Source organism: Meyerozyma guilliermondii, genomic scaffold (genome assembly GCF_000149425.1).
Source record: "Meyerozyma guilliermondii ATCC 6260 scaffold_3 genomic scaffold, whole genome shotgun sequence".
Taxonomy (NCBI): Eukaryota; Fungi; Ascomycota; class Pichiomycetes; order Serinales; family Debaryomycetaceae; genus Meyerozyma; species Meyerozyma guilliermondii.
This window is the reverse complement of record NW_001809798.1, coordinates 1,520,034-1,545,165: the sequence shown is the minus strand read 5'-3', so window position 1 is coordinate 1,545,165 and position 25,132 is coordinate 1,520,034. Positions and strand designations below refer to the sequence as shown.

Here is a 25,132-nt window from a genome sequence, read left to right as displayed (position 1 = left end):
CAAGTGGTCAGGTTACATAGAAGACAATCCAAAAGTCTGTCAAAAAAAGCTTAACATTGAGTTACAGTTTAGTATCGTGCAGCACAAATGTGTCAAACACTGCGAAGTCAGTAGATCAGAATACACTACCAACTTGAATTCCAGCCTCAGCACCAAGACCAAATGGTACTACCAAATGAACTTTAAATAAATATCAAATAGTAACCTTCAATTCACCCTAGTAGTAATTCAACTTCAGTCCGAATATTTTTTGCATCTCCGAGATTACCTGCACAGCATTAGCCTCGATGCATGCAGGCAGGCTTAGTTCTCGTAAATCGGGAACACATCCTAATAACTGTGCAGCTTTTCACGAGGGGCGATGTACTATAATGCAGATTTTTAAGCATGCAACCGCAATCTGATGCCATACACTTTCAAATTTGCTTGGAAACAGTCTTGTGACCAAGAGTGTATACAACTTGTGGATCACTTTATTTCTTTTTCTCCACTATTTTCTATGTACGGCACCCAAAAGAAGTTTCAATAATATGCACAAATGCTTATGCAAACTCTTTCGGCACTCTTCACTACCTCCGCCACTACTGCGGACACTACTGCGGATCCGCGGCAACTTTCTGTAGCTGTTAAAAATTTAGTTTGTGTCATGCCGCAGGTCTCCGCCGTCGCACTCCTGGCTCATAATCGATCGCGCGACCAAAAGTTTTGAGGGGAGACTTTTTCTATCTATTCTTTCGTTTTTATTTGCATGGACCGTCGTGGATATTCGTGGCTATTCATACTGAACGGCTTGCACTCGTACAAATAGACACTCACATATTCAACAGCATCAAATATTAGACGACAAATTGCATTTTCATTCAACCTGAAGTTATCTTTTTCATCGACGTTCAAGCATTGACTGTACTTAAACAAAGCATTATTGAACCAAATATTGAACCAAGAACCAAATTAAACCATATTGTACCCAAGAACTCCTTTCCTCAAATTGCTCAGTCATCGTCATGTTCACTTTTTCCAACTTTAACCTCGCCAAGCTTTCGAGGAAAAAACTTCACACCGCCGCCATCTTGGCGCTTGCCTTTCTCGTTCTGCTTTCTTTCTTGTCGTTGGTTTCGGTCAAATCCGATATAGTTCCACAAATAAGCGCCATCAAGGTATCTTCCATCGACTCGCTCGCATCTCGGTTGTCGTCGGTGACCGTTGGAGATCCCGATGCTGCATTGGCAAAAAGTGTCGAGAACTTGTACCACACCAAAGTTGAAACCGATGTCGAAAACAAGTTCTGGAGACTCAACACCAAGATCGCCGAGCCGGAGATCGAAATCCCTTTTTTTTACAGATCTTCCGATTCGCAAAAACCGTCGATCCAGCCGTTTGATCCTCGGTTCACCATCGGCGTTTACTATCACCACATCAAAAAACAAATGGCAAAGGACCATCGCGGGTTGGTGTCGGTGCCGTTCCACTGGTACGACTGGCTCGACATGTCGGTGCTCAACAAGTATCTTTTGGCCAATCCAGCCAATAAAGGCGGCTGCGAACTTGTCGATGCTCGGCCAGAAAATGACAAAAACGAAAATAAGGGCCCGGACCCGGCTACTTTTTGCATTTCAGGAGACGATATCCTGTTCAGCCACGACGACGGTAACTCTATCCGGCCCGGATTCAACGTTTTCACCAATCCTGGACGGTCCACTTCCTCACAAGCAATATTGGCGGGCCAATCTTACCTTTACACATTTGCTCCTCCACCATCAAGAATGTACTTTTTGACCAAAGACGGCTACTACGACGTGGCCACCAATAGCAGAAAGAAATTATTGGACTCGGGACTCGTGGAGGAGTATGTGAAAGACACCCATGCGAGCAGCATTAACATTGCCAAAGAATTTAAATCACTTCAACGGAAAGTTCCTTCAAACAAAGAGGACATAATTACCGCTTACGAGGTGGAGATTCCAGAGGAGTCGTTTCATTTCAAATGGCAGGAAATTATTAATGAATACGAGACCAAAATTCTTGGAGGAAAACAGCTTTCCAAACTGGAATTGCGCTACTACCAGTCGCTCAAGTACTCTGCCGCAGCCGTGGCGCTGAACGGAGGTCCTCCCAAGTACTTTGCCGAGGCCCGACTTCACGGAACAACGTTGGGAGACCACTACGACTGGAGATTTTTCAACGGAGTGATGTACGGAACTTATGAACAGACGCTTGTTTTGCACCGGCTCGTTCGAACATGGCTCTCCTTTTGCCGCAAAGTGGGTATCACCACCTGGGTAGCTCATGGATCGTTATTATCATGGTACTGGAACGGATTTGCATTTCCATGGGACAACGATGTGGATGTCCAGGTGCCCATAATGGACTTGCACAAGCTCTCGCTCCACCATAACCAAACGTTTATCGTGGAGGATACCGAGGACGGGTATGGACGGTACTTTTTGGACTGTGGAACCTTTATCACGTTGCGTGAAAAAGGCAACGGAGAGAACAATATCGATGCGAGATTCATCGATGTCGATACCGGACTTTACGTCGACATTACTGGCTTAGCGCTTTCAAACACACGGCCACCGGACCGGTACCGGGCTAATCTTCCAGAAGACTTGAAGGAAAAACATTTCGAAGCCAACAAACAGTTGAAAACTTATAATTGTCGCAACAACCATTTTTCGTCGCTAGACGAACTTTCGCCCATGGTGAAAACTTTCGTCGAAGGTGAAATCGGATATGTGCCACGGGGATACACAGGCATTCTCCAGGCGGAATACTCTCGTGGATTGTTGAGTAAAACGTTCCAGGGCCATGTTTTTCTTCCGCAGCTTCGATTGTGGCTCAAAGAGTACGATCTCTTTTACTTTCTCAACGACCGAGAAAAATGGAACAAATATCACAATTACAACATCGAGTACGCCGAGTCGTTGGGAAACGGCGACGTCAAGTTTGACGAAAACAATTATGAATACACCGAAGACGAAAAGAAACACGGAGTCAAACAAGGAGATAAAATTGTTCCTGCCAAAGAAGTCAAGCTCACCGACGAGGATATTGAAAAAGTCATGAAGTTCCGCTCGGAAGACCTACTCGAATTCTTGCAAAAAGACGATGTGTTTATGTATTACTACACCACACAGCATTTCACCGCATTCCATGAAGAAGAAATAATGCGACTTTCATTTGGAAAGTCGAGCGAGAAATTGGTGAACAATGCGCCCGATTTCCAGCCCATGCTCGTGGAGCCATTCGAGTATTACATTCACAATAACTATGTGGATTATACCGACGAGGTGAATAAGTATGTAGCGTTGGAGGAAAGTTATCGACAGCAGGACGCAAAGCAGGAAAAGCAGAAGCAGACAACATGAAGTTGAAGAAGTCACAATTAATGAATTCGAAGAGTCACAAATAAATGATTATTACACTTGACAATAAATCAAATGACACTTGATAGTCTACACAACAATCATAATCATATTAATATACACCAATACTTTACACTTGATGGAGAGACTTGTACCGTACTCAGATATCGAGCTCTTCACGCTCAGGAACTTCAATTAGACACTTCCTTCATTACTCTCCATCTCTCTTGTCTCTTCTCTCTGTCTCTTCTCTCTGTCTCTCGTCTATCACTCCTACTTCTCCTTGTCTTCGGCAATTCTTCTCCAGTGTTCAGCCTCACGGTATGCCTTTTGCAATTCCGCCTTCAACTTTTCATTCGAAGCACTCAATTCAGATACCGCTTGGTCGGTCAAAAGTTTTTCAAGAGTCCATTTTTCAATATTATTACTCTCATTTTCCTTAAGACGCTTAATATATTCCACCGCCCGTTGCAAAATCTGCGACTTGTTTGTATCGGTGGTGGGAATCAAATTTGCCAATTCCTTGATCCAAAGATTAATTGACTCACGGCGTCTGCGTTCCACCTCTTTATGGTTCTCACGACGTTGTTTGTGCCATTCCTCCGAACCATGCAGCGGCTTTGACGACGAAGGAGGAAGTGTTGTTGGCTGAATCAGAGACATTCCCAGAGACGGCAGGTGCAGCCCACCTTGCGACTGTCTGAATGCATTCTGGTACGCCAATTGTTGCTGCAATTGTTGTTGTTGATGGTGCTGTTGCTGCTGATGTTGCTGCGATGTTAATGCAGCTGCGGCCGCGGCACTTGCAGGTTGTGCAGCTACAGCGGCAGCAGCTGCAGCAGCTGCAGCCAGAGCTTCAGAAGATTCTTGATTACCCTCGGGACTCCCATAAGAAGTTTGTTGACCAAGGAGCTCGGAATCAATGGCAATGTCATCTTTCTTATCGGTTTTCAATTTCTTTTCACTTTCGTGTCCAATAGAATCGGCCTCTCTTTTCGACATGTTTGGGAGATTTTACGGCGTTATTTTTGGCTGCAAACTCGAGGTGCTGATGTTGTTTATAGCTTGTCACGAGTTTTTATCATGTGGATTTCAGGTGGGCGGCATGGCGGGGCACGACCACAGGAATGGGCGGGCACGACCACGAGTTTTTGTTTTTTTGGGGGGGGGGGCATGCGCTTCTGCGGGTGGTCAGTTCATGCGCTTACGTAGGTGCGTCACATCATGCTATGCATTTACACATCTCTTACATCCGCATATCGGATGATGCGTAAATGTGTATAAATACAGCGGCAGATTGCTGCAAAAATCATCATGACAGAAATTACTTTGGGCCGTTACCTCTTTGAGAGACTTTCTCAACTCAATGTCAACTCCATCTTTGGAGTTCCTGGAGACTTTAATTTAAGTTTATTGGATAAGATTTACGAGGTGGATGGCATGAGATGGGCAGGAAATGCAAATGAACTTAATGCTGCTTATGCAGCCGATGGATATTCGAGAATCAAAGGTTTATCCTGTTTGGTGACGACTTTTGGAGTTGGTGAACTTTCGGCACTCAATGGTGTGGCTGGTGCCTATGCTGAGCATGTTGGACTCTTGCACGTTGTTGGAATTCCCTCAATCACCTCCCAAGCTAAACAGTTGTTGTTGCACCATACTTTGGGAAACGGCGATTTTACAGTTTTTCATCGCATGTCAAACAATATTTCGCAGACAACGGCGTTTATCTCAGATATCAACCATGCACCCAAAGAGATCGATAGATGTATCAGAGAAGCCTATGTGTACCAGCGTCCCGTATATGTGGGATTACCTGCTAATTTGGTTGATTTGAAGGTTCCTGCTTCTTTATTGGACACTCCACTTGACACATCGTTGAAACCTAACGATCCAGATGCGCAAGAAGAGGTTGTGGATCTCGTTTTAAAGTTGATTTCCGAGGCCAAAGATCCTATAATTTTGGTGGACGCTTGTGCTTCAAGACACAATTGTCGTGGTGAGGTGGAAAAGTTGGTGGATGTTACCCAATTTCCAGTTTTTACCACTCCAATGGGTAAATCTACCATCAACGAATCCCATAAAAGATTTGGTGGAGTTTATGTTGGAACTTTATCGCAGCCTGAAGTGAAGGAGGCTGTTGAAAGTGCTGATTTGGTGCTTTCTGTGGGCGCCCTTTTGTCTGATTTCAACACTGGTTCATTTTCCTATTCTTACAAAACCAAAAATATTGTCGAATTCCACTCCGATTACACCAAAATCAGACAAGCTACTTACCCTGGAGTCCAGATGAAAGAGGCACTTCGAAAACTCTTGGAAAGTGTCGCACAAGCCCTGAAAGGCTACCAACCATGTCCGGTTCCCAACGTCAAATTGCTCAACACTCCCGGTCCAGCTTCGACTCAATTGAGCCAAGAATGGCTCTGGACAAAAGTTTCTTCGTGGTTCCGGGAAGGAGACATTATCATTACCGAAACCGGTACTTCAGCTTTTGGAATTGTCCAGTCTCGGTTTCCCAACCAAACCGTGGGAATTTCGCAAGTTTTGTGGGGCTCAATTGGGTTCACAGTTGGAGCCACTTTAGGCGCTGTTATGGCAGCCCAGGAAATTGACCCGGCTAAGAGAGTCATTCTCTTTGTTGGAGACGGTTCGTTGCAATTGACAGTCCAGGAAATCTCCACCATGGTCAAATGGGAAACCACTCCATATCTTTTTGTTTTAAACAACGACGGTTACACCATCGAAAGATTGATCCACGGAGTCAATGCCACTTATAACGACATTCAACCATGGAATAATTTGGCGCTTTTACCTTTGTTCAATGCTAGAAACTACGAAACTTACCAAGTTTCTACCACTGGTGAAATTGACAAATTGTTCTCCGATCCCGATTTTGCAACAAATTCCAAGATCAGAATGATCGAGGTGATGTTGCCTCGTATGGATGCTCCGGCAAACTTGGTGGCTCAGGCTACATTGTCGGCACAAACAAATGCTGAAAACTGATGAGATATGAAGATAGAATAATAAGTTTGTTAGATGCTAATAGTATGAGAAAAAATACCGTTGGTGCTTTATAAACGAGTAAATTCATATCTACTCTTCTTCTCCTTATGAAATATAACTTAGATTTATGACTATCATTAACTCATTAGTACTTTTAGTTTTGAAGTAGACTATCTATTTCTTCTTATATATTTTACGTTCCAATCATAACTATATAAACCTGATCTAATTCTTTATTTATTACTAGAACTTTCATAATAAATTATCTTTAGAAGAATTTGGTACTAATCTTAATTTAAGGCTCAAAGTATTAATGGACCTTTAAAGACAAAATCCAAAGAACCATACGAACATGTCACCATGTAACTCATCCAAAAATACTACTAATTAATAAACCGATTACTTTCTTGTATCTATTGTAATGAAAGCTTGTATTCTCACTATTTTAGTTGGCCTTTTATCTGATCTGCAACCGGCAGGGTACATGTGGTGTACGGATGTGTTTACTGTGGATCGGATCCGAAGATTACCATTAGCTTACAATTTACAACATCATGTGGAGCTTCCGAAGGCTTCCCGGGCGTGTAATGACAGCAAAGCTCAGTATACGGCCGTTTTCGTCGTTCGGATTCCGGCCAGCTATATCGAATGGTACGGGACCAATTCCGGCCATTCCAGTTCCGAGGTCGGGTTTTGGCAGCCGGTCGCCGTTACCATTCTCGAGAACGATTCTGCGTGCATGTACATATGCACCGAAACCAAGGTGCATCCGAGGGTTGCATACCTCATCTCCGCTCAAGAATGAAAAGCCGTCCAGCCTCTTTGGCACGGAAATCTCAACGTCCCAGCTGAAGATGCTTGGGTCGTTGTTGAAGACGATTTGGCCGAAAAATAAACCAAATTTCAAAATCAGAGTGGTTATAGCGCTTTTACTCTTGATCGGTTCCAAATTATTAAATGTTCAAGTTCCGTTTTTCTTCAAAAGCATTATTGACGAGATGAATATCAATTGGGAACAACAGCTAGGAACGGTGGGAACCGTGGTTGGAACATTGATCCTTGCTTATGGTGGAGCCAGGTTTGGAGCGGTGCTTTTTGGAGAGTTGCGAAACGCCGTTTTTGCGTCGGTAGCACAGTCGGCAATCAAGAGAGTAGCCCAGAACACATTCAGACACTTGCTCAATATGGATTTGCAATTTCACCTTTCACGGCAGACCGGTGGGTTGACCCGAGCCATAGATCGAGGCACCAAAGGAATATCCTACGTACTAAGTGCGATGGTTTTCCACATTATTCCCATTTCTTTTGAGATTACGGTGGTTTGTGGCATTTTAACATACAATTACGGAGCCACATTTGCAGCTGTAACGCTTTCCACCATGTTAGCGTACTCAATTTTCACCATTAGAACCACCGCTTGGAGGACCCAGTTTCGGCGAGATGCCAATAATGCCGATAACGAGGCTGCAAATGTAGCGCTTGATTCATTGATAAACTACGAGTCGGTCAAGTACTTCAATAACGAGCAGTTTCAAGCTTCCAAGTACGAGTCTGCACTTTTAAAATACCAAAATGCCTCTATCAATACGGCAACTTCTTTGGCGTTTCTTAATGCCGGCCAAAATTTCATCTTTACTTCGGCTTTGACCGCTATGATGTATATGGGGTGCCAAGGCGTGGCTACTGGTGGTCTTAGTGTGGGAGATTTGGTGTTGATCAACCAGCTAGTTTTCCAACTTTCGGTTCCGTTAAACTTTCTTGGTTCCGTTTACAGAGAACTCAAGCAGTCGCTTCTTGACATGGAAAACCTTTTCCAGCTCCAGGAGCACGAAATCAAGATCAAAGATGTACCTGGAGCCAAGCCGTTGGTGCTCAACCAGCACACCATTCCCGGAGAAATTCGGTTTGAAAATGTCACTTTTGGGTACCATCCCGACCGACCCATCTTGAAAAATGCTTCGTTTGTGATCCCAGCAGGCCAAAAAGTGGCTATAGTTGGGCCCTCAGGTAGCGGAAAGTCAACGGTTTTGCGGCTAGTTTTCCGGTTCTACGATGCGCAACTGGGCCGAATTTTGATAGACGGCCAAGATATCTCGCAAGTAACCATTGAGTCGCTTCGCCGAGCCATTGGCATTGTTCCACAGGAAACTCCGCTTTTCAACGATACTATCAAGGAAAATATTCGGTATGGACGACTCGATGCTTCTGACGAAGAAATTGACGAAATGATAAAACGAGTTCAACTCGACAAATTGGTTAAGGATTTGCCCGACGGAGTCAACACCATAGTAGGAGAACGAGGAATGATGATTTCTGGCGGAGAAAAACAGAGACTTGCCATGGCTCGGTTGATGCTTAAGCATGCACCAATCACATTTTTTGACGAAGCCACATCAGCTTTGGATACCCACACCGAGCAATCGCTTCTCAAAACGATCCGCGAAGTGTCGCATTCGGAAATCAACACCAATGTCAGCATTGCCCATAGATTACGAACCATTGCCGACGCCGACAAAATAATCGTTCTCAACCAGGGCCGGGTGCAAGAAGAGGGAACTCACAAGGAATTGGTGGAAAAAGATCTGATCTACGCCAATCTCTGGAATATCCAAGAGATGTTTGAGCTCGAGAAGGAGGAAGGACTTGAGAACGAGAAGCTCCAGTAACACAACTAGTTGGTAGGACCGAATTATGAGCCAGGGACCAACGTGCATATAAGCGAAACCCGGGGCAAACGTGTGCATAAATAATATGCGGAGGGCGCAAGGCGCTTCCCTCGGTTCATGCATATGCTTTGACAGTGCTTCCAGAAGCACGAGGTGCAGTTCGAGTTTCGAATTTCGCCCAACGGGCTGTTATAAGTATGTACAAGTATTTCAAAATCATCTATGCTCAAGCCAGTTCGCTTGAAACGTAATAAACTGGATGCCCCGAATTCGGCCAATTCGAGTCCATTGGTATCACAGTCAGGCATTTTCGACTCATTTCCACCGTCGGTTCCATACTCATCTCCATCGGCCGCAACTTCCATGCCTAATTTCCACGTCAATTCGGGAAACCACACCAAAAAAGAATCGGTTTCTAGTCAATCCAGCGGGTTTCTGGATCGAAAAACAGAGTCGATTCTCACAGATATATGTACCTGTTCCGATTGTCGCCATGACTATGAAAAGCCAGCAAGCATTCCTGTTTCTCGTTGTACGTCTCCTATAGCTGAAGACCACGAAGAATGGATTGCTAGTACCATTCTTGCTGCAGTTAAGACCAAGAGCGGGTTCCAATGGGATATATAGAATAATGAGAAATTTGAAGAAATTTCAAAGTGGTAATTGACTTCAAACTGAAAGTGAAAGTAATCTTAATTGAATTGAATGAAGATAATGTAAGAAATTCAGCTCTTAGAGTGAAAACTCACCAATGTATTTTTCAGTTCTGAAAATATTCAATCTTCAATTCTCAGTAATTCGGTCTTCAATCCACAGTAATGAATAATCCATTTTCAGTAATATTATAATCATCAATTTTCAGCAATGAATAATTCAGTCTTCCATTTTCAGTAATAAATAATATTCAGTCTTCAATTTTCAGTCCTGAAAAACATTTCAGTTTTCAATTTTCAGTAATGAATAATATTCGGCCTTCAAACTTCAGAGATGAATAATAATCCAGTCTTCAATCCTCAGTTTTAACAATATATCAGTCTTCAATTTTCAGTATTGAATAATTCAGTTATCAATTTCAATAATTCAGTCTTTCATCACAGTAATGAATACTTCAGTCTTCAATCCGCAGTAATGAAGTATTCAACCTTCAATTTTCAGCAATGAACATTATTCAGTCTTCAATCCTCCACTCCACAATTACTCAAACACCTCTTTCTCAAGTCTGTCATAATACTTTCCAATAATTTTCTTCTCCTCATTTTGAGCCTCGATCTCCTCCATAATATCTTTAAGACCGTGTTCCAGCAACTTTGCCAATTTCTCCTCGACAAACCGCTTTCTCTTCAAAATAAGCTCTTTGTCGTATTGCATTATGTCTCCCAAAATAATAAGGTCCATATTCTTCATTGTCAGTGCAAGCTGTTTCGCCCAATCGGAGCCCTTTCTTAATGATTTTTTGGCCCATTGATCATAATGCAAATTGTACCACTCAAAGATCTTGAGCCGGTGGTGCTTGGAGGGCTTGAACTGGAACCCCAAAAGACTCAATTCAATCAATTTGGAGTCGATATTTGTCATGGTGAAATTCAAGCTTTTAGCTAACAATTCCTCAGATTCACAGAACGATAAACTTGAAACGGCTACGGTTTGCAACTCAGATACCGAAGCGTTGGTATGGGCAAGAATCGACAGGTTGGAATTTTTCACCATCAGAAGAATTTGCTTATATTCCTTCTGGTTCGCAACCGCCATGGTGAGGTTGAATACTGCCGATAAAAGCTCTTTGGGAACGAAAAAGCCAGGCTTGGGGTTCATTAGCAACCTGAATATCCGGCGGCAGAGACTGGTGGAGTCTGGGTTTCTACTCAACAACAAAATTGAGTTTCTTGAAAGCATTTCGTTTTGTGAGTAGTTGGGTTGAATATTTGTCAAGTTGTCCCAATTGCCCAATTTGCTCCAGAGTTCTGCTGTATATCTTGCAAGCCAATTCTGGAACGCACTATAGTGTGAAAAGTGTAAAAGAATGGCGTTGAGAGTCTCCAAATAATTCATAGCCATGGTGAGAACCTCATAATCCAACTTCCATTCTGGTTGGCTCAATACTCTAAGATAAGCTATGAGTGTCTTTAATGAGTTTTCGGTGTACAATTCCTGTCCCAAGAGCTTTCCTGAGTCGAAAATAAATGATATTTGGTCTTCGGTGGACATGTATTTGACATTGCTGCAAATTTCACCAATTAGCATTTCCAGGTAAGACACACGATGGTACCCGGAACCATTGAAATTAAACAAAACTAACCGAGAAGACGGCAAGTTTATCTCTGTTCGGCGGTCCAGAAGTACCAAATTAAGTATTTTGACGTCTCCATTATCGTCCAAAACCTTTATGGAAAGAGGAACTTGATATGGAGAATTTTCAATATCTTGCGACTTTGGATCCGAGTTGAAAATGAATCGATTTTGCTCAATTGTTATGGTATCGTCTGCTCTTGAAACCTGTAAAATTGGGTATGCTGATTGACGGACCCAAGAATGGTAAAACGCATTCAAATCTGCCGAAGCATGGTCGTTGACAACGTTCCAAAACTCAAAAGCCTTAATAGACTTGAACTTGAAAGCCTGTATAACCTTTGAAACCGCCAGAGAAAACCGGTCGTATGTCTTTGACACTTTTAACGTATCTTGTTGGACAAGATTTGCAGCCATATTCAACATATTTATACCTTTTTCGTAGGCAGTTCTATCAAACAACGTAGAAGTTGAACATTCCAAACCGGTACTCAACGACTTGGTGCAGTCATGAATACTAGGAATGATTCCAGAACCCAAGAAGCAATCTCTATCCATCATTTTTTCATAGTCGAGAATCATATTGAGTTTGAAATTTGGATACAAACCCACCAAATACAACGCATAGTTTCCAAACCAGGTTGCAAATGCCTCATTGAACCAGAGATCACGCCAGTCTTCAAAAGTCACCAAGTTTCCAATCCATTGGTGAACCAATTCGTGTGCGAGAAGTTGGTGCAAACTTTGTAGCGATACCTCGTCAGAATCCATAATTAAAAGCTGACTCGAAATCACAGTCACAAGACCCCAGTTCTCCATGGCTCCATCAGACAAGAAAGGCAATGCCACAAAATCGAGTTTGTCCAACGGAAATTTGCAGCCAAGTAGGTCCTCCAAAGTGGGTAATAATTTAGTGATCAAGGAAAGCGCAGCTTGAGCATTTTCCGCTTCTCCTTTAAGAGCATAAACTCTCACGGGAATTCCACTTACGTGAGCTTCTACATGGTCAAAGTGACCTGCAACAAATCCAAAAACCGATGTCGCAATTGGAGGAGTTTCTTTGAAATGAAATTTGGCCATTCCGTCTTCTAATTGATCCTTTTTCTCGAGGATTCCCACCGAGGCAACAGAAAAGTCGTCTCTGGTCTCAATTGACAACTTTATAGGAACTTTGAGAGACAATTCATCGATTACCGGAAAAACTAGTCTTGCTCCGTGAGGCTGCATATGCGTAGCGATGATAAGATTATCTGATCTTCCTTCTATAGCGTCCAGATAATTTGTTTTGAAGAGTCCCTGAGTAGTGTCTTTGAATGTTTTAATGGTGTTGATCTGGCCCATATAAGATATGTGAACCGAGACTTTGTTTGGAAGCTTTTCCGGTACCGTCAAAGTGACAGTCTGTGCCTGTCTGTCATATGCAATCTGAGCCTTCTTTGCAGGTTGGGACTCGCAGGATACCTGAGCCGACATGATTACGAGCTTGTGTGCATGAAGTACCAACCGGAATTCATCATCATTATCAATTCCGGTCCTATCGACCTCGGCCACCAATTGCCCGGAAAAATTGGGCTTAGCGTAGTCCACCTTGACATCCACGGCGTACCGCGTCGGCAAGTATGCATTTTCTAGCGTCAAGGGCCGCATCAAATCTGGAGGTTTTTCACTGGTTGCAGCTTTATGAAAATATAACGCTTGTCCTGCATAATGGCCGATGCCAATACCGCCCGCGGTACGACGGTTATGTGCAGATCCGGGCCCCAACATTTGCAGATAAGTGGTTAGCCAACAGGAGTTAGGGTATTTTGGTCATTGTCATTGTTTTGAGATTGCAGCTTGCGGACAAGTCAAACCGGAGGCTTAGGGCGCAATCAGCTGACACCCAAAGTTAAAATTGTACACTTACAAATATTTATTCACGATTTTTTCAACCAGTCACGAATCTTCAAAAAAGTGGTTTTTTTAGTCAAGTGGTCAATTTTCATATGTTGGACGTCAAACCGCCACACAGCGACTTGAGCTTCAACTCTGTAGACCAGGGTACCATAAAAATCGAGAGTTCGGGAGCTTATATTGCCAATGATCATCTTCTTCGAGAATACAATCGTTCATCTCGAACACCAACTCCGCCAAGCTCAGGACAACCTTCGTCAGATTCCGAGTCCGATACCGACTCTTCGGGTGAAGGAGCACCAATGACTCCCAATCATGAAAGTCTGACTGTCAGTTTGGACGGAAAAAATTTGGCAGTTGACACTCCTACCAAGCGCCAAAGAGCTGCTACTCCAGACGCCCACGAAGTCGCTAAGAACATCACGCTTCCCAAACACAACTCGGAGGTGATCCATATATCCGTTGATATCGGCGGAACCCTTACAAAATTGGTATATTTCACCAAAAGCAAGGACACAGAACAAGGCCGAAACGGTGGAAAACTTCACTTCAAAGATTTCCCCACCGAGAGTTTTTCGACAGAAGTGCTCAAATTCATGATCCACTTGATCAAAAAGTCCACCAATACCAAGTCCCAGCCGCCCATCACATACATTCTTGCAACTGGTGGAGGCGCCCACAAGTTTTACCAGCTCATGACAGATACGTTTCGGAAACGGAAATTGCCGATGAAAATCGTAGCGGAGGACGAGATGGAGTGCTTGATTCGCGGGTTGGACTGGCTCATCACCAAGATCCCCAATGAGATTTTTGTGTACGATCTCAAGGAGAACAGCACTCTGTTCATTCCCAACCGACAAGACGAAAATATCTATCCGTATCTTTTGGTAAACATCGGAAGCGGAGTGTCGATGATCAAGGTTACCGGACCTGGTCGCGACGGATTTGAGAGAATTGGAGGCTCTTCCTTAGGTGGAGGTACTCTTTGGGGACTTCTCTCGCTTCTCACCGATGCCAAAGACTACAATGAAATGTTGGAAATGGCCCAACGAGGCAACAACGAAAACATAGACTTGCTCGTGGGTGACATATATGGAAGCAGCTACAACAAAATCGGACTTAAATCAAATCATATTGCATCTTCGTTTGCCAAAGTGTTCAAGAAACTCAGTTTTCTGTCGGAGAAAAAACTCACTCCCGCAGAAAAACTTCTGCAGTTCCGGTCCGAGGACATCTCGCGCCTGCTCTTGTACCTGGTGTCCAATAACATCGGTCAAATTGCATATTTACAAGCATTACGATTCAATCTCAAAAGAATATATTTCGGAGGAAGCTACATCTCGGGCCATATGCAGACCATCCACACATTGAGCTATGCCGTGAACTTTTGGTCAAAGGGCGACATGAAGTCGTACTTCTTGCGCCACGAGGGCTACTTGGGAAGCGTGGGTGCGTTCACAATGGGTCCTAATAGTGAGGTGATAAATGGCTAGTGGCCTGGTGCATTGATGTGCGGCTAGGTCCATGCAACGCCAATGCAACCGCAGGTTGCAGCGAAAAAGTCCGGCTGCACAGCTGCAGTACAGCTGCAGTATTACGAAACATAACGGTAAATATCCTGGCAATCACGACATATATTTCAATTCCACTGCAAATTTTTCATTTTTTCCATTTTTCTTTCTTGCAACGTTGCAGTGACACAAAACGGCGCTTACGTCATCGCAAAACCCCACCACCTCGAGTATAAAAGGCTGTCAGCTGAAAACACCAAAAATGTCAACCACGGGTGTTCCCGCCTATTATCAAACCAATCGACAAAAGGCGTCTCCGTTTGTCAACTACTACCACCAGAACCTCTACTCGACGCAGCCGCACCAGCCAATAAATCTGTACAATTCAGAGTGGAGATCGCCTATAAATACCCCAACTAAAGAAATGGCCACTATAACATCAACAGTCGTGACGGAAGAAAGCGACCCGCGAACTCCCAGCAAATATTATGTGACGCCTGGGCGCGACAAGGTGAAAGAAAGGGAGAGTTCCGGGCCGGGAGGTGAAGTCGGTGGAGTCGGTGGAGTCGGTGGAGTCGGTTCTGCAACCGGTGGAATCGGTCCTTCTACGACTTCCGGTTCTGCAACCGGTGGAGTCGGTTCTGGGGTCAGTCCTTCGTCCCGCCCCTCCCCCGCTCCCATGGACGTCCTATGGGGCATGCTCAACACCATCGTGGGCAAGGATAAAATGGCCAAAGTGGGCCAGTACACTTTGCGGTTGTTACTCTACCATGCTTCGAAATCTCAGGAATATTTGAGTGACGAGTCCATCAATATCGACGTCATCAACCACCGGTACTACGACCGCACAGCAAAGCTCAGTCTTTTGCAAAACTTCTTAAAACATCCAGCCAACTTTCTGCGCATCGTCATTATACTATTCTGTTCAATTTTCTCAAGTCGATTGACGCCGTTGGTGGGCGGCTTGGCAATGTATCGACAGTTTCTTCGATTTGGAAAAAACTCCATTTCGAGTCCGTACTTTGACTCGTCAAATACGTGCTACTGTCACCAAAGATAACAAAATAGAACTCTCCAAAGTGCAAGATTTGATGACGAGAAAAACCTTGGGCGACTTGTTCTCGTTGTACTACGGCATCCATGACGAAATTCTTCTTCTTTTCAAACTCAAATTTTTCACCAGCAAAAGTTTCCAACAGTATGCCGCTCGTCACGAATCCCGAGCTTGGTACTACGAAACACTTCTTGCGCTTTACAACACTTATGAGCGACTTCAGCAGCTTTCGCAGCAGGAAATGGATATGCGAATTCAAATTCAGGTCAAACAAAGAGCAAAACTGCTTTCTAAACAATTGTTGGGAGGATCTCAACTGTTGAACTCGAGCCATTATGAGGACCCTACTGACCTCAACCAGCTAAAGGATATCCAGTTTAAAAAGTATAATGCCTACATTGACATCTACAAGTGGCTCGCCGACTTTGCATTCAATACTTACACTGTTTTCAACTTGAAGCTTCCATTCGATACGTTTCAAATATGGATGGGAATAACGGCTTCGTTGCTTAGTAGCATCAAGTTGTACCGAGAGACAAACAAAAAGTTGGTGGAGAAACAACTCGCGCATTAATGATTATGAGGTGGATTTCTGTATTAATATCTAAGAGTAATGATGTGAAGCATTCTGGTTAATGGCATCTTAGAGGAATAGATTGAGGATTCAGTTCGTGTGAATTGAATTGGAATGGTCAATAATTAGGGCGATCAAATCTTTTACTACTGAGAAGATCATTCTTGACAACCTACAGTTCAGATTGAATGTATATACATGCTTGATACAATGTGTTCCTGATAATATGGTTCAAGCTACTTGATGCAATTGATAGAAAGAAGATGGAGCATGCCAATTTAACGACGAAGGAGTTCTTAAATTGTAGACAAATGATTCTTATACAAGAAGCTATCATATTAGATATTCTACGAGAAGTCAACAAACTCAAGAACTAGATTCGTTGGTATATATAATTGAAGATTTATTGGATTCATCACGTCAAGTATATACAAGTGGATATTATAGATTAAATATCATTTGTAAAACTATTGTAGATTTTTGTAGACTATTTGCAGAATCATCGTAGAATTATTGTAGACTATTTCTATAATTCTTTGTAGACTGTTTGTAGATTATTGTAGACTATTTGTAATTATTATATCTCACTTACTAATTCTCCAAAATCTCATCAAGCCTAACAGTATTTGGTACTTGTGCCGCTTCCTTCCAAAACTTGGAAGTATGGCGCTCTCCAGAGTCACAAGCAATGGTAACAATATTATGGCCTGGACCTAATTTGTATGCTAGTTTTGCAGCTGCTACACAATTTATAGCTGCGGAGGTACCCCAAAAAAACCCATCATTCACCGTAAGAAATTTAGCCATTTGAATCGCCTGGGTGTCAGAAACTCGTATAGCTTCGTCAATATACGGTTCTGCTTGCTTGAAGTTATGTGTGAGTCGATTAAGACCAATTCCTTCCACAAGCGTATCCACTTGATGTCGTCTGCGAGTTCCTTCTTTTTCCACCAGATCGTACATGACTCCAAAATTGATCCTGTTTGCCAATCCTGATCCTTGTGGGTCAGCCAATACCACGCGAGTGTGGTGGTCTTGTTCCTTTAAGTATTTTGAAACTCCAGCAATAGTTCCTCCGGTTCCGGAACCAGTGACGAAAGCGTCGATTTTGCAGCCGTCCATCTGTCGCGCGATTTCCGGGCCGGTGGTGCGGTAATGGATGCGCCAATTGGCGTCATTTTCGAACTGGTCGGCAAACGCAGCCCGTCGCCGGTCGGTTTCGTCTGCATTGATTGCAGCTGCACGAGCCCGCGCTGCATTCGTATATTGGTTGGGATCTACAATCAGAGCCGGATTGACCGGTTCTATGGTTGCACCCAATGCCTTTAACACTTGTAATTTTTCTGGCGACGTATCGTTGGGGAGACAGATATGGGCCGTATATCCTAAGGCATTTGCAAGTACCGCCAATGAAATCCCTGTGGATCCTGAGGTGCCTTCAACCACAACGTCATTGCAGCGAGGACGTAATGCACCTGCACCCTCGGCTGCACGCAAAATGGCGAGGGCAACCCGGTCTTTTGCCGAACCCCCGGGATTCATCAATTCGAGCTTGGCCCAAATTTTGCACCCGGTGAGTTTTGAAAGCGATTTGATCTCCACCATAGGGGTGTTGCCAATCAATGACTCCACGCCACGGCTCCGCGGACGAAGGACCGTAAGGTGTTGGTGGTCTTTAACTAGCTGGTATAATTTGGAAATTGCAATTGCTGCAGCTGCAACTGCAACTGCGGCTCGAAGTGCAGCAAACGAAGAAGACATGCATTCAAAAAGAAAAAATCGCACCTGAATCAAAAAGTTCCCTGAGCGGCTTGCACCTGCATAAACCAACGGCGGGCCAGTGTTATATTTTGTGGGGGCAGTTTTGGTTGTCATATAACCGCACCACCGATGCCCAAGGGAGAATGGAAGTTACGAAAAGTTCGGAGCGCTCGTGCATGTAAAGTATGCCGCATGCGTAAGGTGCGGTGTGACGCCGAGATACATGTTCCCTGTACCAACTGCATCTCATTTGGATGCGAATGTCAACTTGCAGAACCTCGGAAACGACGAACCGGGGCTGCAGGAGACGCCGGATTTATTATGCTGAATCTCGAGGGTCAAGATGACGGGTTTCGCATTTATGCCGGCCAAAACTCATCCAATTTTTCCGCAAGAAAACAATCTTCTTCTTCCCTCAATTCGCCCCAAAATGAAACAAAAGCAACTCCTGAAAACAACGAAAGATACAATCCCAATGAACCAACCTTGAACATCTCATCCACAAATGTAGCACCTACCTTCAATATCTTGGGAACTTCCAACACATATACCGGGGTAAAACCTTCGTTTTCCGGAGTCAACGAATTCTACTATCTTGGTCCATCTTCCGCCTATGATCTTATAATGTCTGAGGCGTTGGGAGCCACCTCCCACGGAGCCCAGGATCACGAGAAAAACAATCCACAACCACTTCCCATCGATCCTGCTGAATTAAATGCCGAAATCCAAATTCTCACCATGAAGGGATCTTTCCATCTTCCTCTGGATTTCGTGTGCCACCAGCTTTTTGACACGTTTTTCCAGTACGTACATCCCCAGGTGCCCATCGTGAACAAGCAGGTGTTTTTGGCGCATTTTAATGACCCGGATCCCAACAAAAGACCGCCTCTTATTCTCATCCAGGCGATTCTTCTCGTTGGTGCCAAATTTTGCCGCCACCCCAGCATTCTTGACGCCAACAATTCCACTTCCACAGTGGTGAGGGCGCTTTTCCAGAGGGTTAGGACGCTCTACGAGTCAACGGTGAGCTTCGAATACGTCGGTTGTGCTACCGACACCGAGGTGGATGAGGGCCATATTATATTCAATTATCCCACCGTGATCGTCCAGACGCTCTGCCTTCTCTCGTGGTACGACGAAACGCCAGATGCACTGAACAAATCGCTGTTTCTTTGGCTTCGAAATGCTCTTTCCACGGCTCAAACTTACGGCATTCACAGAAACCTCGAGGAACTTCCTGTGTACTCGTTTCTCCAGGCCAAATACGGCAACACCCCGAAGGGATGGGCAGCACTCAAAAAGTTGGCGTTTGTTTGGCGAAAGCTTTGGTGGTGGATGATCACCAGAGACCGGTCAATGGCGCTTTCTTATGGCCGTCCATTGGGATTTGAGCTGAAACACGCAAGCGCTTTCCCGCTTCATATGGCAGACTTTCAGCAATACGAGGGCAACTGGTCCGGGCTGGAAGAAGATACAATTGGTGCCGAGTTTTTCATCCACACTACACGGCTAGCAGAAATCCAAGGGTTGATTTGCAATGAAGAACTTTCTGTCAGAACCGTGCAACAGCGCCAGGCTTTTAACCGAGTCCAGAGTGTGGTTCGCCAGTGCAATTTGCTCATGGGAGCATTTTTCCGGAACCTTCCCTCAAGGCTCAAATTTCTGCCCAGTTGCACCAACAAGTATGCCTGTATCATTGGAGTGCAATATTACATTACACTCTATCGGATCAACCGGTTGCAAATTGGCCGTGGGGGCAACAATATGTACTGGGGAATCCTGTTCCAAGCCATCTACACATGTCTGCTTATACTCCAGACGATTCTGGACAAAATTCTGGAGGGTGATCGGCCGGTATACCCAGCCTATATGACGTATGCTGTCACCCTTGTCATCTTTGTGTTTGGGCTGCACATCGACTCCAACAATGAGTTAGTTGCAACCACTCTGAGGCAACGGATCGATGTGGGATTGCGGTCGCTTCAAGCATTTACCAAAGTGTGGCCGTCGCTAGCAAAAATGACGCTTGATTTTTTGGCCAACAGACTTTCGTATCCTGGTGAGTCTGACTTTGCATCGCGATTCAAGCACGTTGTGGTGCGTGCCAGTAATCTCGATAGGGCTTCTACACCCAGCAAACAACCAAAACTGCTTGCTATCAACTTTTTGCTTAACGATACCAATCTGGATGCCATGCACGAGAAGTTTGACGATCCCGACCAGTCGCTTCCAATTTATAATCTACTCACTTTTGAACTTCCCGAAGTGGGTTCTAGCTTCTACCTGACATTTACGCCAGAACAGTTGTTTCCCAGCCGTGAGGAGATCATGGAAGAGGGTCCAGACCACCTTCCAGATCTTCGAATGAAGATGTTTGATTTGGGAGAGCTTTACGACGGGTCGTTTTTGAACATGGACAGTGGGATTGACTGGAGCGAGTTGTATAACCAGACATGAAAAAAAGAAAAGGGTGGAATGAAAAGGAAAATTAATGGATAAATGAGTTAATGAAGGAGAGAAGAACTGAAAAATGAAGTCAATGTGGAAAGGAAAGGAGAATCAATGGTTAAATGAAGGAAAAAAAAGTTGGAAACCAATGAAGGAATGAATGAAGGAGGGAAATGAAAATGAAAGACAATGTGGTTGGAAAAACCAGATAGTATTTAAGCTAATGAAAGAAAAGGACGATAATGAGGAGGAAAAGAAGGAAAAGATGAAGAAAAGACCTGGTTGAAAATCGGTTTGAAAACTTGCGGAGGCTGCAAAATTAAAGACAATAGAGAGGAGAGTGTTATATGGTATAATGGAAGTGTAATGGTATTCAGTTCTTGAGTACTTTGACTTTAACTTTTGTAGCTTTTGAAAGACAGTTTTGGAGTAACTTTTGACTTTCGAAATATATTTTTGACTTTATTCAATTACCGTATTCGTCCACTACCCTTTCCGTCCGGTTCCGAGTCCGCACTCTCCGTGCTGGCTCCAGGCGCGGGGCTTAACGCGGGGTAAGAACCAAAACGTCGCTGCAGCCAAACACCAAATATAGATGTGCGCCTTCAAACTTGTCGCGGGTAAACAATTTTTAGTTATTCTGGTAAATCCTCATGACTCGAGTCAAGCTGGAAAAACCAGAAGAAAAGCCAAAGGCTTTCACCATCAAGTATAAAAGACCTCGTGGTTCCAGAGCATGTTTGGTATGTCGTCTGAGAAAAGTAAGGTGTGATGCAGAAATGCATATGCCTTGTACAAATTGCATCACATTTGGCTGCGAATGCACTCTTCCTCAGGCACGTAAGCGAGGAGCTGCGGGAGGTTCTGATCCTCGTGCCAAAAGACGCACGGAAGATGATCATTATGGCACACCTTCAACTCCGGGAAATACAAATCTGGCCGATTCTGGGGTACCTTTTTCCAACCTTCCCCATGCTGGTTCTACGGTTCCAGCTACTTCTGGCGGATCCCAAGGCTCTAGTACGGTAGCAGAACCCGTTCTCAACATCTCACAAGTTTCTGTGCCTCCATCGCTTACTTCTTCCTATAAAACGAGACCGCTGATCCACAAAAAAGAGCTCTTATCGTCGCGTGCTCGAGCGTCGCTCACGTTTTTGGGGCTGTCTTCCATCGGACCTGTTGCCAAGAAGGTGGGCGAAAACCACGTCCAGCTCACGGCAGACTTGTTCGATATTAGAGACGAATCGGTGGATTCGGTGGAACTCGAAATTTTGAAGCTTCGCGGGGCGTTTTTTCTCCCGTCCAAAGAACTCAGTATCGATATCATCAACTCGTACTTCGAGCACGTCCATCCCCTCATGCCTGTGATCAACAGAACCGAGTTTATGCGCAAGTTTATGGACCCCAACGACTCGCCGCTGCTTATGCTTCTCCAGGCAGTTTTGCTCTGTGGCTGCCGAGTGTCACAAAACCCGCTTTTATTCGACTCAAACGGCTCCAATAACTTGGCTTGTCTCACATTCTTCCGCCGTGCCAAAGCGTTGTACGAAACAAACTACGAAAGTGACCCGGTTTCCCTAATCCAAACCATCATTTTGATCGGCCTGTACTGGGAAGGTCCCGAAGATGTCACGAAAAACTCGTTTTACTGGACAAGAGTCGCCGTGGGACTCGCCCATGGGTTCGGGCTTCAAAGAGACATTTCGTCGTCCACGTCGCTTTCAAACGTGGAAAAAAAAATCTGGCGCAGAATCTGGTGGTGTCTATTCGAAAAGGACCGTAACGTTGCCATAGCGTTTGGCCGGCCCTCGGTGATAGACCTCAACGATTGTGACGTTCCTATGCTTACGATTGATGACTTTAACGAAGACGAACCAGGAAACCCTTCGCCATATCCTGTCAATGTGACGCAGGCGCTTTACTTTATCCATCTCGTGAAACTCGCGGAAATCACTGGGATTATCGTGAAACACCAGTACTCGGTCAAAGCCGAGCTGAACAAGAAAAACAAACTGCCAATCATCCAGCACTGTGATATGTTAATGGGTATCTGGTTCACCAATCTTCCTCGCGAACTCGAATTTTCCCTCAATGACACTTCCACCCAACATTTCTACAGCTGCCTTCTTAACGCCCAATACTATAACCGGTTGTACCTCATCCACCGCTCCAATCTTCTCAGAATGGCAAGACTGAACTCCACCAATCCTTCCAACTACAAGTATCCGTCATGGGGAATTTCCTTCCAGGCTGCTCGGATGATCTCCATCATTTCCAAGATCCTTCTAGACAAGCAGCAGATTTGCTACAGTCCTGTGATGTTCGTGTACATTTTGTTTCTGGCGATTATGATGTTGATATATCATGTTGACCTGCCCAATCACTTGATTTCCAGTGCTGCTTCCGACTCTCTTTTCGTTCTGAGAGCAGTGTTGAAGGAGCTCTCCAAGTACTGGCCCATTGCTGGCGTGTTGCTGAAGCTTTTCGAAAAATATGCCAATGACAAAATCAAGCGGGCGCACGTTATTGAGGTGGGCTCAAAGATGGCAGAATACGAGGAAATGTCGGCGGAAAACAGACAAAAAACCTACTACGAATATGACAATGATGGCGACCAGAGAGCTTCGGGCGAGAATAACCACCACGAGCCACTGAACAATGTTGAAAGTACAGATAACTACAGTCCCAATTCGGCGGTTTCTCCTACAGCGCGGCCAATGGGCGAGCAGCCGTTGGACCAGCTTGTGCACCAGTTGAAGCAATCGCTGGGAAAGAAGTCCAGCTCGGAACAATCTCCCACTTCGTCAACACAGTCTTTCCCAGACATTTCGTTGGTGACGGAAAATCTTCCTGCGAATCAAACATTTTTCGATAACTTTGAACCTACCCAATTGTTCCCCGATATCAAGCCCAGTCTTCCTCCCAGCCGTGCCCAGTCGCCGCCAACCATGAAGGAGGAAGCTGATATGTACGCAGACACTCCTGGGGTGACGCCCGGTGCACTCAACACAAACTTCGTTGACAGTTCGTTCATCAATATGAACCTTCAATCCACGGCAGACAAAAACTTTTTGACCGATGATATTGGCCTGTTGTTCAACTTTAATGACTGAGAACACGCTCTACATAGGAGATCGTATGACCCATTATTTTTTGTTGCGTTGTAGAAGTTCGTCGCGGCGCAATCGCTGGCTGTGTCCGATCAAGTTTTGCACCACCGATTCGTATATTTCAAAGTCGTTCTGCAACACAGACAACTCGTTTTGCCACACGCTGGCGCTGGTGCGCAACTGGCTGGCGTTGGTTTGGTATTGTTGTAGTTTGGCTCTCAAAGTTTCCACCAGAGCCGATTCGAGATACTGCAACGATGAGTTTTCCATATTTTCCGCCTCAACTCTGTCTATGAGCGCCAGGGTGGTTTCGATGTGGTGGCTACGAGTGCCAGCATCGAGATGCAATTCATTATAGTCGGGAATGTCGAGTCCATTCCAGTCGATTTCGGCGGCATTCACCGACTTGCGGCGTTCTCCGGCCAGTTCCTGACTGGCTGGAGCGGTGCTGATTTCGTCCAAGTTGACGGGAATGCCTAGGTTGACCAAGAGACGGTGGCGGACCACCAGACGGGTCCAATTGGGTGGCCGAAGGTGGGGAATGTCGGAAAGTCGTGAGTAGAGTTCGCTTGAACGATCCGAAAGAAGTTCTTCAGCAAGGTTTTTCGGTGATGACGGTGGTACGGGGAGCTCAAACATGACATCTAGGGACCGTTTTATGAGGGTTTGCCGCTCCTTGGGGTCGGAATAGTCTATCGTTGGAGTTGTGGGTGCAAAGGAATCCTGATCGTTTTCGTCTTGGTCGAAAGAACCGAACGAACCAAAGTCACTTTCGGAATCCGACGCGGATTCTGTGTGATCTGGGAAACTTGGGGGCTCCTCAGCGGCAAGCGGAGCGCCATTTGTGTCCATGGTAGTTCTTGGTATGTTGGTGAATTCGCGAACGAAAACTATCAGTGCGAAAACAGTATCTGCGAAATCGTGCGAAATCAGTGAGAAATGTTAATTCAGTGAGAAATCGTGCGACTAATTCAGCAACTAGTCACTATTTATACTAAAAGATTCAAACAACTTGCTTTTATTTTTTACTCGTTACCGCATTTCCTATCTACCACCACCACCTTATGACAATCATCTTTTTTTCCGTGGGAAATCCTCAGCGATCAAGACACTCGGCAGGACATCAAGTTCTCGAACACCTTGTAGAAGAGTATGGCAATTCCACCCTTTCCAGGCCGTCCAAGGCTGCTTATTCCGTGGCCACCGACGGCGAGGGCGTGTTTTTTGTACGTTCTGAAACATATATGAACGAATCTGACCAAGCACTCAAACAGTTTCTTCACCAGAACCGAATACGGCCAGGCGATAGTTCGCTAGTAATTGTCCACGATGACTTTGAACGTCCGCTCGGGACAGTAGGGCTTTCGCCGGCTCGGAAAAACGACTCCCACAATGGTTTGAAGGCATTGAAGCCGGTCCTAGACGGAATTTCCACCATGAAAGTAGCAGTGATGAATG

The 25,132-nt window shown here is 44.8% G+C and overlaps 13 protein-coding genes across 13 annotated transcripts; 8 read left to right on the top strand and 5 right to left on the bottom strand. All coding sequences in view use genetic code 12, as the record gives it.

Moving 5' to 3' along the window:
• Positions 1–1,004: 1,004 nt before the first annotated feature.
• MNN4 (Mnn4p) lies at positions 1,005–3,368 on the top strand (the record flags this gene model as incomplete). The annotated part of the gene is made up of 1 exon (XM_001485398.1): positions 1,005–3,368. The coding sequence occupies one exon, from the start codon at positions 1,005–1,007 to the stop codon at positions 3,366–3,368; it is 2,364 nt and encodes a 787-aa protein (XP_001485448.2).
• A 270-nt stretch (positions 3,369–3,638) lies between these two features.
• Positions 3,639–4,367, bottom strand: CBF1 (Cbf1p; the record flags this gene model as incomplete). Its single annotated transcript, XM_001485397.1, has 1 exon — positions 3,639–4,367. One exon carries the CDS (start codon positions 4,365–4,367, stop codon positions 3,639–3,641), a length of 729 nt encoding a protein of 242 aa, XP_001485447.2.
• A 312-nt stretch (positions 4,368–4,679) lies between these two features.
• On the top strand, positions 4,680–6,371 carry PDC11 (indolepyruvate decarboxylase 1; the record flags this gene model as incomplete). Its single annotated transcript, XM_001485396.1, has 1 exon — positions 4,680–6,371. One exon carries the CDS (start codon positions 4,680–4,682, stop codon positions 6,369–6,371), a length of 1,692 nt encoding a protein of 563 aa, XP_001485446.2.
• A 554-nt stretch (positions 6,372–6,925) lies between these two features.
• On the top strand, positions 6,926–9,037 carry ATM1 (ATP-binding cassette Fe/S cluster precursor transporter; the record flags this gene model as incomplete). The annotated part of the gene is made up of 1 exon (XM_001485395.1): positions 6,926–9,037. The coding sequence occupies one exon, from the start codon at positions 6,926–6,928 to the stop codon at positions 9,035–9,037; it is 2,112 nt and encodes a 703-aa protein (XP_001485445.2).
• Positions 9,038–10,231: 1,194 nt separating this feature from the next.
• Positions 10,232–13,090, bottom strand: PGUG_03173 (uncharacterized protein; the record flags this gene model as incomplete). The annotated part of the gene is made up of 1 exon (XM_001485394.1): positions 10,232–13,090. One exon carries the CDS (start codon positions 13,088–13,090, stop codon positions 10,232–10,234), a length of 2,859 nt encoding a protein of 952 aa, XP_001485444.2.
• Positions 13,091–13,308: 218 nt separating this feature from the next.
• PGUG_03172 (pantothenate kinase) lies at positions 13,309–14,709 on the top strand (the record flags this gene model as incomplete). Its single annotated transcript, XM_001485393.1, has 1 exon — positions 13,309–14,709. The coding sequence occupies one exon, from the start codon at positions 13,309–13,311 to the stop codon at positions 14,707–14,709; it is 1,401 nt and encodes a 466-aa protein (XP_001485443.2).
• A 280-nt stretch (positions 14,710–14,989) lies between these two features.
• PGUG_03171 (uncharacterized protein) lies at positions 14,990–15,787 on the top strand (the record flags this gene model as incomplete). Its single annotated transcript, XM_001485392.1, has 1 exon — positions 14,990–15,787. The coding sequence occupies one exon, from the start codon at positions 14,990–14,992 to the stop codon at positions 15,785–15,787; it is 798 nt and encodes a 265-aa protein (XP_001485442.2).
• On the bottom strand, positions 15,639–16,115 carry PGUG_03170 (uncharacterized protein; the record flags this gene model as incomplete). Its single annotated transcript, XM_001485390.1, has 1 exon — positions 15,639–16,115. One exon carries the CDS (start codon positions 16,113–16,115, stop codon positions 15,639–15,641), a length of 477 nt encoding a protein of 158 aa, XP_001485440.2.
• Positions 15,819–16,355, top strand: PGUG_03169 (uncharacterized protein; the record flags this gene model as incomplete). The annotated part of the gene is made up of 1 exon (XM_001485391.1): positions 15,819–16,355. The coding sequence occupies one exon, from the start codon at positions 15,819–15,821 to the stop codon at positions 16,353–16,355; it is 537 nt and encodes a 178-aa protein (XP_001485441.2).
• A 591-nt stretch (positions 16,356–16,946) lies between these two features.
• On the bottom strand, positions 16,947–18,230 carry PGUG_03168 (putative cysteine synthase; the record flags this gene model as incomplete). The annotated part of the gene is made up of 1 exon (XM_001485389.1): positions 16,947–18,230. One exon carries the CDS (start codon positions 18,228–18,230, stop codon positions 16,947–16,949), a length of 1,284 nt encoding a protein of 427 aa, XP_001485439.2.
• Positions 18,231–18,245: 15 nt separating this feature from the next.
• On the top strand, positions 18,246–20,573 carry PGUG_03167 (uncharacterized protein; the record flags this gene model as incomplete). The annotated part of the gene is made up of 1 exon (XM_001485388.1): positions 18,246–20,573. One exon carries the CDS (start codon positions 18,246–18,248, stop codon positions 20,571–20,573), a length of 2,328 nt encoding a protein of 775 aa, XP_001485438.2.
• Positions 20,574–21,217: 644 nt separating this feature from the next.
• PGUG_03166 (uncharacterized protein) lies at positions 21,218–23,677 on the top strand (the record flags this gene model as incomplete). Its single annotated transcript, XM_001485387.1, has 1 exon — positions 21,218–23,677. One exon carries the CDS (start codon positions 21,218–21,220, stop codon positions 23,675–23,677), a length of 2,460 nt encoding a protein of 819 aa, XP_001485437.2.
• Positions 23,678–23,710: 33 nt separating this feature from the next.
• Positions 23,711–24,526, bottom strand: PGUG_03165 (uncharacterized protein; the record flags this gene model as incomplete). The annotated part of the gene is made up of 1 exon (XM_001485386.1): positions 23,711–24,526. One exon carries the CDS (start codon positions 24,524–24,526, stop codon positions 23,711–23,713), a length of 816 nt encoding a protein of 271 aa, XP_001485436.2.
• Between the last annotated feature and the right edge of the window lie 606 nt (positions 24,527–25,132).